We start from the raw sequence: 13,024 nt of genomic DNA on the forward strand, positions 1-13,024 counted from the left end.
TAGAGGCAGTGTTGAATTTGATCAAAATTAAAATTACCAGTGAAGATCAGCAGACATCATATCTGCAGATATGATATCCTGGGAAAGCCACACGTCACCTACCTAGTAGTATGTCCAGAAATGTATAACCTGGATATAATTATGAGGAAATATCAGGTAACCTCAAGTAAGTAAGGTTCTATTATACAAAAGGGTGATTCTCCCAAAATGTTAAAATCACAAAACACAAAGGAAGGCTGTAGAAATGTTCCTACATTAAAGGACATAAAAGAGACGTGATGACTAAAGCAATATGTGACTCTAAACTAGATTATGTACTGAAGGGGAAAAATGCAATAGAGGCCTTATTAGATCAGCTGACAAATTTGGAATATGAATCCTAGATTACATGAAAGCATTAGATCATTGATACATTTACTGAAGTTGATAACTGTACTGTGGATATGTAAGAAAATAACTACATTTTTTTTGTAAATACATACTGAAGTATTTGTGGGTGAAGAGCCATGACATATGTAACTTTCAAAATCTGTGTGTGTGTGTGTGTGTGTGTGTGTATGTAGAGTAAGAGAGACAGAGAGAGGAAGAGAAGGACAAACAGACAAAACAGAGATAGAGTTGGCAAAGGAAAAAAGGCAAATGAGGTAATATGATAATAGAGGAATCTGGGTAAAGGTTATACACATATTTTCTGTATTATTTTTATTCATGCATCTTCTCTGTAAATTTGAAATTATTTTCAAATGAAAAGTTAAAAAGATTATACAATGCTAGCTCACACCTGTAATCCCAGCACTTTGGGAAGCTGAGATGGGCAGATCACAAGGTCAGGAGATCGAGACCATCCTGGCGAACACGGTGAAACCCCGTTTCTACTAAAAATACAAAAAAAAATCTGGGCATGGTGGCGGGTGCCTGTAGTGCCAGCTACGTGGGAGGGTGAGGCAGGAAAATGGTGTGAACCCGGGAGGTGGAGCTTGCAGTGAGCCAAGATCGTGCCACTGCACTCTAGCTTGGCAACAGAGCAAGACTCTGTCTCAAAAAAAAAAAGAAAAAAAAGAAAAAAAAGATTACACAATGCTATATCTCATGAGTTTATAAAACATTATATATATATATAATGTTAATAAGTTTAAAAGTTAAACTGAATTGATAAACCACTGAATCTAAGATTTTTTTGAGATATCTAATGATATTTTTGAGTTAATTTAATATACATGTCAAGGAACTTTTTCAATAAATATAATTTGATCACATAAAATAAAGTGTTAGATCATATAGTTTTTTATTTATATTAACTGGCAGAATATTTTAAGTATGATCATTATCCCTACACTATCATCTAGAGTCTCATGTTGAGATTATTTTCTTCTAAAAGTCTGTCTGCCTTAGTAAGGCACATAATACATTACTATATTAGTATACAGGTGATTTAACTAAAAGCTATATATTTTATGTTTTGATGGGTATAAGATCTTAATTCATCTACATTTTCTTCACTCCATTAAGAAATAAATTAACTCCAGATGTTATATTACTCAAAAGGCAGCTTTTAACTCATGAAGTATCAAAATGTACTATAGTTTCTTATTGGCATATTTTCCTGTTCTTCACTAGAGATTTTTACCTATGAAATCAATCACGCCGGCTCCTGGCACATATAATGAACCTCGAACTGCTCTCAAGTCCTTGAAGAAAACATCAGGACTGAAAAATATTCCATTTGGTCAAAGTGCTGTTCGATTCACACAAGACATCAGGACAGAGGAAATGCCAGGTTAGCAATTTATCTATATATGTCTACTCTTTGGCTTTATAAAGTAACTTAATGTTCTTAACAAGATGGATACACCAGAGAGTATGTTTTCTTTTTTATCCTATGGTTGGTGTCATTTTAAGTCAACATTTTCTAAAGCGTTCACTATACATTAAACACAGATAAATCAAAATAATATATAGTTTTAGTAAGATTTCAGTTTAACATTCTGCACATCCTAATTATAATTTTCTATTGTTTTTCTTTATTTGGTAAATTTTCTGATTTTTTTCTTGGCAGATGAACAACATAATATATCAACTACGTGGTCACCATTAGTAATATAATTTATGATGTTCAGTTTTGTTAAACTTTTTTATTTCCGAGGTTTCCAATCATGTATTCTGGTATTCTCAGTGGATATTTTAGTGTTCAGAGCTAAGAATATAGAACCAAAATAAATTATAAAATTGCTGACACACAGTTCTGGGCATCTATTGCTGTTCAACAATCTTAGTGGCTTAAAACAACAGGCTTTTCTATTATATCTCATTATTTTGTGGGATGGCTAGAAGGCAAGACTCAGATGAGTCTGTTATTCAAAGGATGTACTTAGCTCTAGCATGGCTGCCTCAGGGCAGCCTGACATTTAACATGGTGACCCAGGGTTCCATGAGACCTGACCAGATGCTGCAAGATTTTTTATGACCCAGCCACAGAACTCCCAGGATATCACGTCTTCTGCATTCTATTAGTTAATTAAGTCACTCAGGGTAGCACATATTGATTGGAAGGACATGAAACTTTATTTCTCAGTGAGAAGAGGAGCAAAGAATTGATGGCCAATTTTAATCTACTATATGATCAATTCCCTGGCTACAAAAATATTTACATTGTTCCTACATACACCTACTCCTTCTCAAGGACCCAAAAGTTTCATGTAATTATGTAATAATTTCAAAGTCCAGGATCATTTTTTAAAAAAATTTTTGAGGCATGATCTCTCTCTCTCTGTCATCCAGGCTGGAGTGCAGTGGCATGATCATAGTTCACTGCAGCCTCCAACTCCTGGCTGAAAGGATCCTCCTGCTTCAGCCTTTGAGTAGCTGGGACTACAGGTGCATGCTACAATGCCTGGCTATTTTAAAAAAATTTTGGCCGGGCATGGTGGCTCACACCTTTAATCCCATAATTTGGGGAGGCTGAGGCGGGTGGATCATGAGGTCAGGGGATCGAGACCATCCTGGCCAACATGGTGAAACTCCATCTATACTAAAATACAAAAAATTAGTCTGGCGTAGTGGCACGCATCTGTAGTCCCAGCTATTGGGGAGGCTGAGGCAGGGGAATTGCTTGAACACTGGGAGGCGGAGGTTGCAGTGAGCCGAGATCGCGCCACTGCACCCCAGCCTGGCAACAGAGCGACTCCGTCTCAAAAAAAAAAAAAAAAAAATTGTGGAAATGAGGCCTCGTTTTGTTGCCCAGGCCGGTCTTTAACTCCTAGCCTTAAATGATCTTTCCACCTCGGCTCTCAAAGTATTGGGATTGCAAGCATAAGCCACAACTCCCAGCCCCGGGTCTTGTCATCTAAGTCAGGTATAAGTGCAGATGAGGATTCTTGTGTGTGGGTCTTAAGATACAGCTCCTTCTCTATAAGCAGAGCTGTGAACCAAAGAAAGGGTTGTTTCATCCACCATACAGTGGTGGGAGAGATATAGGATAATCAGATCAGACACTCCTGTTCAGGAAGAGGGAAAACTGGAGGCCCACAACAGTCACAGTACCATAGCAATTCTGAAAATCAGCTGGGCACATGGTAGCATTTCCTTGATGAGGATCCAGTAAGGCTCTCCAGGGGGAATGATTTTCTGTGGTTCTTTGTTCTGCCTTTTAGGCTCTTGGTTCTGCTCTGAGTCATCCTTTTTCTCTATGAAATAGGCTGTGTTTGCCACTGTAGCTTTCTCAGCCTACTTCTATCAGCTTCTTTTCCTTTTTACTCTCATTGTCCCTTTTATCCCAAGATGATACGATTCTTATAAAACCTTTGAGTTTCTTATTGTTTTAATTTATAATCAAATCCACTAGACAAAAGCCACAGTTACATTTTCTTAGAAAAACTTTTTAAAATCGCCTGTGAGGCTGTTGCATGTTTTGTGTCACCTTTGTCTATTTTGTATCACCTTTGAGGCTATTATGTTTTTAACACCCTTAAGTTGTTAGGGCACCATTGTCTAAGTGAAAAGCACCCAGGATAAAGACCTTAAGATTCTTAAGGCCCTTTTTTGAGAGGTTCTATGAAGGATTACCATAAATATTTCTAAAGGTCTTACAGCCAAATCCTGCTTTACATCTTTACCTTTAAGCCACTTCTTACTTTGAGAGATTTTTGTTATCCGGATAGACTGGGGATGAAAAACAGTTTATTTTCAAATCTAGGAAGTTCTAGTTCCTTTTTATTTTCTATACATTCTCCTTGAAAAGTTAACACTGTATTACTTTTTATTTATTTATTTTTAACTTTTATTTTAAGTTCAGGGGCACGTGTGGGATTGTCATATAGGTAAATTTGTGTCATGGGGGTTTCTTGTACAGACTATTTCATCACTGGATATTAATCCTAGTACCCATTAGTTATTTTTCCTGATTCTCTCCCTCCACCTACCCTCCACCATTGGCAGGCCTCATTGTCTGTGGTTCCTCTGTATGTGTCCATGTGTTCTCATTATTTTGCTCCCACTTATAAGTGCAAACATGTGGTATTTGGTTTTATGTTTCTGTGTTACTTTGCTAAGGATAATGGCCTGTAGCTCCATCCATGTTTCTGCAAAGGACTTGATCTCATTATTTTTTATTGCTGCATAGTATTTCATGGTGTATATGTACCACATTTTCTTTATCCAGTCTACCATTGATAGGCATTTAGGCTGATTCCATGCCTTTGCTGTTGTGAATAGTGTCTCAATGAACATACATATGCATGTGTCTTTGTAATAGAACAGTTTATATTCCTTTGGGTATATACCCAGTAATGGAATTGCTGGGTCAAATGGTAGTTCTAGAAAACTGAACACTTTATAAACTCTTTTCCTTCTATCTATCTATACCTTCTCACACATGGATGAAAGGAACTACTGGCACTTTGAAATTCAGCCTGGAAATTTCCTTAGTTAGAATCCACCAGTTCATTAGGTATTTTCTTCATTACCTCAAGTATTAGTGTTGCTTCTGCCATTGCATAATACCAGTTATCATTTCTCCATCCTCTAATAACATTTTCCTCACTGTCTTTCAAGTCATCACAAACAGTCTCCTCAAGGCATTTATTCTAACTCATCAGGTTGCTCTAGTTTCTGACCGATTGCCTGATTCCAAAGTCGCTGCCACAGATTTTAGAGTTTGGTTATAGTAATACACTTGGTATAATTGTTTGCTACTCATTCCATGGAGAGATTGAGTCTCACTCTTCTCCCCTTCAGTCTTGACTAGCCCTGGTGCTTTCTTGACCAATGCATGGAGTGGAAGTGATATTCTAGCACTTCTCAGATAAAATCATATGCTTTACAGATCGATCTGGGCCTCTTGAAACAGTTGGTCTTGGAGCCCTGAGCCTCTATGTTGAAGTATGACTACTTTAAGAATGCCATTTGAGGCTAGCTCAGTAGTATTTATCATTGTAAACATGAAATAATCAAAAGGGTCAGAACCCAGTTTAAGAGAGTTTATTCAAGTGCAAAGGCTAGATTAGCTATTCAAGTAACACAGACTCCAAAGGAATGGGGTCAGTGCTCCAAAGGTGAAAAGGTCTTGCTCATACAGTCAGAAAATAAAGAAATTTAATAGGATTATAACATTTTTTTAAAAAGCTGGTTTATGAGTTATAGCAATTTGATTAGTTATAGCAGTTTAGCTATAGCTGTTTTCCTTTTCCAATTTAAAAGAGTACATTTAATATTCCATCTTAGACAATGTGATAGTCATGAGATCTTTGTGTCAGAGAAGTAAAAGGGAAGTTAAGCTATAATGAAGATCACTAGTGGAGAGGCAAGGGGTCTTCTCTGGCACTTTTTAGTCTTTTACAGTATTTTAGAAAACAATGTGGATAAAGAAAAGGTGAATCTATAATCAGAGGAACAAAAGTTACAGCTGCCTGTCATGTGATTCAGGTTGCATAAGCACAATCCTTTAAGGCTCAAAATAATTTAAAGTTCCAACAGCTTTGATTTTGAGTTGCTTATTTATATATCATGAATCTGAAATCCAAATTATTTCTAAATATTAACTTATTGAGTGGCCCAGTTACTCTAAGATTGGGTCTTACTGTCCGTTTGATGGTCTAGTATATTACAAATAAAATATTATACATTCTTCAAAGTTAATTTATAAAGGGCAAGTTAAATTAAGAATGACCTCTAAAATGTAATCTAGAATCTTACGTATTTTAAGGATTAGTAAGAGTGGCCATCATGGAAATTTGATTTCTTTTCATGTAATTATTAGAGTAGAGTAAAGAATTGTACTTGTAAAGCGGTCATAAAGCAGATTTGACCACCTAATGTGGAGCTCCAAAATGTTTGCAAGTTACTGTTATAAGGCACCCCTAAACCTTTTAACTCTCCTATAGTAGATCTGATCTGGGGTTCCTGAGCATTTCTATACTTAATGACTCTAAGATATACATAAAGTTCTAATGTGAGTGAACCATATGATCAGAATGGCTTTGCAAGTCAGATTAAGGTAGTACCTGAGATGTGTATGTCTGAGGTCCCTAGCTCTGAGGATGCTATATTAAGTACTTATGCTCACCTGCAAAGTGCTATGTTATGCTCTTGAGCCAGAAGGGAGATAGATTTGACATAGTTACTTGTTATTTATGTATCTTAAGTGGTGGCTCAAATAGTTTTCATTATACTTTGTGTTTACCTTTTTCCTAAACATTACCACTGGAAGAATGTTGAACAGCAGCAGAAATAATATATATTAGCACTTAGGTTTTCTGAGAGTTGGCACAACAGAATTTTCATAGATATTTTTAGGGAATAGACTAGAACTGGAATATTTGAAAAATTGGGAAGAGTTTGTTTACAGTTAGAGAGAAATCTTATATGTGTCAGAAGTATGAAGGATATTTCTATGCAGAAAGATTTAATCACTTTTAGATCTGGAATGAACCAAAGTAACATCTAACCTAGTACTGCCCAGTGACACTCTTTTGTCAACTGTTTCTTGCCTATGATGAGAAAAGAGATTCTACCAGAACATAAATCAACACAACCCTCTCTTCATTCAGAAGGACTAGTTACAAAATGCTTAGTGAAATAGTCAATTTACATTTAGTTGTAAACCCCTTATCTTGTAGATTGTTCTTGGACAAACACTGATCTAATCGATTCCTATTATTTTTAGATGAGGAACTTGAAGCCCAGAAAAACAAATGAGATTTAAGTGAAGTTTCATATCTATTTAGTGGCAGGACTAATTTAGTAGAATGCAGATAACATGAGTACAACCGAGTTAAGTGTTCTTTAAGTATATCATATTGAGTCTGATGGATATTGCTGCTCACTAGAATTGATTTTTTAAACAACATACTCAAATATTTGTTTCAAGTATTTGACTGTCTTGATAAAAACTTTTCAACAGCATAGAAAGTTGTATTATTTTGAATGAAAAATATATGAACCTAAATTCACTCAGAACTACCACTGTGGAAAATATTCCAGGTTATGAATATGCACAGAAAAATAAAAGACAAAAATTAAAATAACTTTTGTGACAGGGAGGTCAAATGATAGGATATATTAATTTTTTTGTCAAATTTATTTTATTGCTGTATTATTTGAAAACTTTTTAGTGTTGATTTATTTATTTCTGCTCTATTGAGGTATACCTTATACATAATAAATATTATTCACTTAAATGTACAATTTGATGAGTTTTGGTAGATGTATGTAGTCAGGCAATCACAATTACAGTAATGTTTTGGAGTACTTTAATCATTCCTAAAAAGTTTCTTCATGTTCCTTTGCAGTTAATCTGTATTCCCACTTCCGGCCCTAGGAACTGTTTCTGCTGCTATGATTCTATCTTTTCTAAATTTACATATAAATGGAATTATACATTATTCAAGCTTTTGAGTCTGCCTTTTTTTACTTATGATATTCTAGAGAAACATTTATATTGTTGTGTTTGTCTTTCTTTTTTATTGCTGAGTAGTATGTCATGGTTTGGGTGTAGCACATTTTCTTTACTTATTCATCAGCTGATGGACATTGGGTTCTTTTCATTTCTTTTGGGAAAATACCTAGAAATAGAATTTCTGGTCATATGGCAAGTGTATTAGCCCATGGTCATGCTGCTGATAAAGATGTACCCAAGACTGGGCAATTTAAAAAAAAAGAGGTTTAATGGACTTACAGTTCCACATGGCTGGGGATGCCTCACAATCATGGTGGAAGATGAAAGGCACATCTCACATGGCAGCAGACAAGAGAAGGGAGCTTGTGCAGGGAAACTCCTGTTTTTAAAACCATCAGATCTTGTGAGACTTACTCACTATCATGAGAACAACACGGGAAAGACCCATCCCCATGATTCAGTTACCTCCCACCAGGTTCCTCCCAAGACACATAAGAATTGTGGGAGCTACAGTTCACGATGAAATTTGGGTGGGGACAGAGCCAAACCATATCATTCTATCCCAGGCCCCTCCCAAATCTCATGTCCTCACATTTCTAAACAAATCATTCCTTCCCAACAGTCCCCAAAAGTCTTAACTCATTCAGCATTAATTCAGAAGTCCACAGTTCAAAGTATCATCTGAGACAAGGCAAGTCCCTTCCACCTATGAGCCAGTAAAATCAAAAGCAAGTTAGTTACTTCCTAGATACAATGGGGGTACAGGCCTTGGGTAAACACACCCATTCCAAGTGGGAGAAATTGACTGAAACAAAGGGGCTACAAGCCCCACGCAAGTCTGAAATCCAGTTGGGCAGTCAAATCTTAAAGCTCCAAAATAATCTCCTTTGATTCCATGTCTCATATCCAGGTCATGCTGATGCAAGAGGTAGGTTCCCACAGTCTTGGGCATCTCCATCCCTGAGGCTTTGCAGAATACAGCCTCCCTCCCGGCTGCTTTCATGGGCTGGTGTTTTTTCTGTAGCTTTCCCAGGCACATGGTGCAAGCTGTCAGTGGATCTACAATTCTGGGGTTTGGAATATGGTGGCCCTCTTCTCATAGCTCCACTAGGTGGTGCCCCAAAAGGGACTCTGTGTGGTGTCTCTAACTGCACATTTTCCTTCTGCAATGCCCTAGCAGAGGTTCTCCATAAAGGCCCCACCCCTGCAGCAAACTTCTGCCTGAACATCCAGGAATTTCCATACGTAGCTGCCAAGGCTTGGGGCTTGCACCCTCTGAAGCCACGGCCTGAGCTCTATGTTGGCTCCTTTCAGCAATGGCTGGAGTGGCTGGGATGCAGGGCACCAAGTCCTTAGGGTGCACATAGCACCAGGACCCTGGGCCTGGCCCACAAAATCACTTTTTCCTCCTAGGTCTCCAGGCCTGTGATGGGAGGGGCTGCCATGAAGACCTCTGACATGCCTGGAGATATTTTCCTCATTGTCTTGGGGATTAACATTCAACTCCTCATTACTTATGCAAATTTCTGCAGCCAGCTTGAATTTCTCCTCAGAAAATGGGTTTTTGTTTTTCTATCACATTGTCAAATTTTGTGAACTTTTATGCTCTGCTTTCCTTACAAAACTGAATGCCTTTAACAGCACCCAAGTCACCTCTTGAATGCTTTGCTGCTTGGAAATTTCTTCTGCCAGATACCCTAAATCATGTCTCTCCAGTTCAAAGTTCCACAAATCTCTAAGACAGGGGCAAAATGCCACCAGTCTGTTTGCCAAAACATAACAAAAGAACATAACAAAAGTCACCTTTGCTCCAGTTCCCAACAAGTTCCTCATCTCCATCTGAGGCCACCTCAGCCTGGACTTCATTGTGCATATCACTATCAGCATTTTGGTCAAAGCCATTCAACAAGTCTCTAAGAAGTTCCAAACTTTCCCACATTTTTCTATCTTCTTCTGAGCTCTCTAAACTGTTCCAACCCATGACTGTTACGCAGTTCCAAAGTCGCTTCAACATTTTCGGGTATCTACAGCAGTGCCCAACTTTACTGGTACCAATTTACTGTATTAGTCTGTTTTCATTCTGCTGAAAAAGACATACCCAAGACTGGACAATTTGCAAAAGAGAGGTTTAATGGACTTATGGTTCTGCATGGTTGGGAAGGCCTCACAATCATGGCAGAAGGTGAAAGGAACATCTCACATGGCAGCAGACAAGAGAAGAGAGGTTGTACAGGGAAACTCCTGTTTTTAAAACCATCAGATCTCGTGATACTTATTAACTATCAAAAGAACAGCATGGGAAAGATCCACCACCATGATTCAATTACCTCCCACTGGGTTCCTCCCATGACAGTTCCTTCCATGGAATTGTGGGAATTACAATTCAAGCTGAGATTTGGGTGGGGACATAGCAAAACCATATCAGCAAGTATATGTTAACTGTATAAAAATTTAACCAAATTTTAAAATGCGACTATGCCATTTTACATTTATGCCAGAAATATGTGAGGATTTTTTATTTAGAAAAAACCCTTAATTAAAAATTACTCAGTTCAAAAGGTGCATATAAAAGCATGCTTATTCTTATATATGATACTTTTAATAATTTTAGGTCCTGGATTTTATAATGTCTTGAACAATACTATAATTGCCAGTGTTAGAAATATCTGCTCAAAGAAACAGAAGAAAAGTGCATATGGTTCTTCTGTTCCTCGGACTTTCTTCTGGGTTCAGAAAGAAGCTTGTGCTAACCCTGGACCTGCTGATTATCAGGTAATACATTCATACCAAAATGATATTCTTTATGTTGGACATCAAGCTCTTAGAGTTCTCTTGAAATTACATGTTATAATTAATAGAAAAGGATGTACAATAGTTATTATAACCATGTTCCATATGTTAAGGGAAGTAAGAGAAATATTGAACATATTACATAATAGAGAAATGGCAGAAATAAAAAACACAAATTGAATTTCTAGAGATGAAAAATATAGCGTTTGAAAAAATATGCTCTGGGGATTTGTTCATGGGAAGGTGATCAGAATGGTGAAGGCATGTAAGTTTAAACCATGTAGCACAAAGAACATTTGAAAAAAATGAAGATGCTTAATATAGAGAAGTAAAGACTTAGGGAGAATAAACCAGACAATTGGTTTTAAAATGGAAAGCTTTCTAATATGGAGAAAGTTCTGTGTGACATACAGGATTCTATTTTTTTAAATTACGATTTTATTTTATTTTGTTTATTATTTTCATTATACTTTAAGTTCAAGGGTACGTGTGCAGAACGTGCAGGTTTGTTACATAGGTATACATGTTCCATGTTGGTTTCCTGCACCCATCAACTCATCATTTACATCAGGTATTTCTCCTAATGCTATCCCTCCCCCAGCCCGGCACCCCATGACAGGCTGCAGTGTGTGATGTTCCCTGCCCTTTGTCCAAGTGTTCTCATTGTTTAATTCCCACCTATGAGTGAGAACGTGCAATGTTTGGTTTTCTGTCCTTGTGTTAGTTTGCTGAGAATGATGGTTTTCAGCTTCATATCCCTATAAAGGACATGAACTCATCCTTTTTTATGGCTGCATAGTATTCCATGGTGTATATGTGCCACATTTTCTTAATCCAGTCTATCATTGATGGACATTTGGATTGGTTCCAAGTCTTTGCTATTGTGAATAGTGCTACAATAAACATACGTGTGCATGTGTCTTTATAGTAGCATGATTTATAATCCCTTGGGTATATACCCAATAATGGGATTGCTGGGTCAAATGGTATTTCTAGTTCTAGATCCTTGAGGAATCGCCACACTGTCTTCCACAATGATTAACTAATTTACACTCCCACCAACAGTGTAAAAGTGTTCCTATTTCTCCACATCCTCTCCAGCATCTGCTGTTTTCTGATTTAATGATTCCCATTCTAACTGGTGTGAGATGGTATCTCATTGTGTTTTTGATTTGCATTTCTCTGATGACCAGTGATGATGAGCAATTTTTGTGTCTGTTGGCTGCATAACTGTCTTCTTTTGAGAAGTGTCTGTTCATATCTTTTGCCCACTTTTTGATGGGGTTGTTTTTTTCTTGTAAATTTGTTTAGGTTCTTTGTAGATTCTGATTATTAGCCCTTTGTCAGATGGGTAGATTGCAAAAATTTTCTCCCATTCTGTAGGTTGCCTATTCACTCTGATGATAGTTTCTTTTGCCATGCAGAAGCTCTTTAGTGTAATTAGATCCCATTTGTCAATTTTGGCTTTTGTTGCCGTTGCTTTTGGTGTTTTAGATATGAAGTCGTTGCCCATGCCTATGTCCTGAATGGTATTGCCTAGGTTATCTTCTAGGGATTTTATGGTTTTAGGTCTAACATTTAAGCCTTTAATCCATCTTGAATTATTTTTTGTATAAGGTGTAAGGAAGGGATCCACTTTCAGCTTTCTACATATGACTAGCCAGTTTTCCCAATATCATTTATTAAATAGGGACTCCTTTCCCCATTTCTTGTTTTTGTCAGGTTTGTCAAAGGTCAGATGGTTGTAGATGTGTGGTATTATTTCTGAGGGCTCTGTTCTGTTCCATTGGTCTATATTTCTGTTTTTGTACCAGTACCATGCTGTTTTGGTTACTGTAGCCTTGTAGTATAGTTTGAAGTCAGGTAGCGTGATGCCTCCAGCTTTGTTCTTTTTGCTTAGGATTGTCTTGGCAATGCGGGCTCTTTTTCGGTTCCATATGAACTTTAGTTTTTTCCAATTCTGTGAAGAAAGTCATTGGTAGTTTGATGGGGATGGCATTGCATCTATAAATTACCTTGGGCAGTATGGCCATTTTCATGATATTGATTCTTGCTACGCAATAGCATGGAATGTTCTTCCATTCGTTTGTGTTCTCTTTTATTTTGTTGAGCAGTGGTTTGTAGTTCTCCTTGAAGAGGTCCTTCACATCCCTGTAAGTTGGATTCCTAGGTATTTTATTCTCTTTGAAGCAATTGTGAATGGGAGTTCACTCATGATTTGGCTCTCTGTTTCTCTGTTATTGGTGTGTAAGAATGCTTGTGATTTTTGCACATTGATTTTGTATCCTGAGACTTTGCTGAAGTTGCTTATCAGCTTAAGATTTTGGGCTGAGATGCTGAGGT

General features: G+C 37.2%; 1 protein-coding gene across 2 annotated transcripts in view; it reads left to right on the plus strand.

The window, feature by feature from the left end:
- STPG2 (sperm tail PG-rich repeat containing 2) overlaps positions 1-13,024 on the plus strand; it is a 688,703-nt gene that overhangs the window by 156,649 nt on the left and 519,030 nt on the right. For both annotated transcript variants that reach the window (XM_058432763.1, XM_058432765.1), the window contains exons 8-9: positions 1,618-1,777; positions 10,503-10,663. In XM_058432763.1, the coding sequence (XP_058288746.1) occupies positions 1,618-1,777; positions 10,503-10,663 (321 nt within the window). The remainder of the gene's footprint in view (positions 1-1,617; positions 1,778-10,502; positions 10,664-13,024) is intronic.

Source organism: Hylobates moloch, unplaced genomic scaffold (genome assembly GCF_009828535.3).
Source record: "Hylobates moloch isolate HMO894 unplaced genomic scaffold, HMol_V3 SCAFFOLD_2, whole genome shotgun sequence".
Taxonomy (NCBI): domain Eukaryota; kingdom Metazoa; phylum Chordata; class Mammalia; order Primates; family Hylobatidae; genus Hylobates; species Hylobates moloch.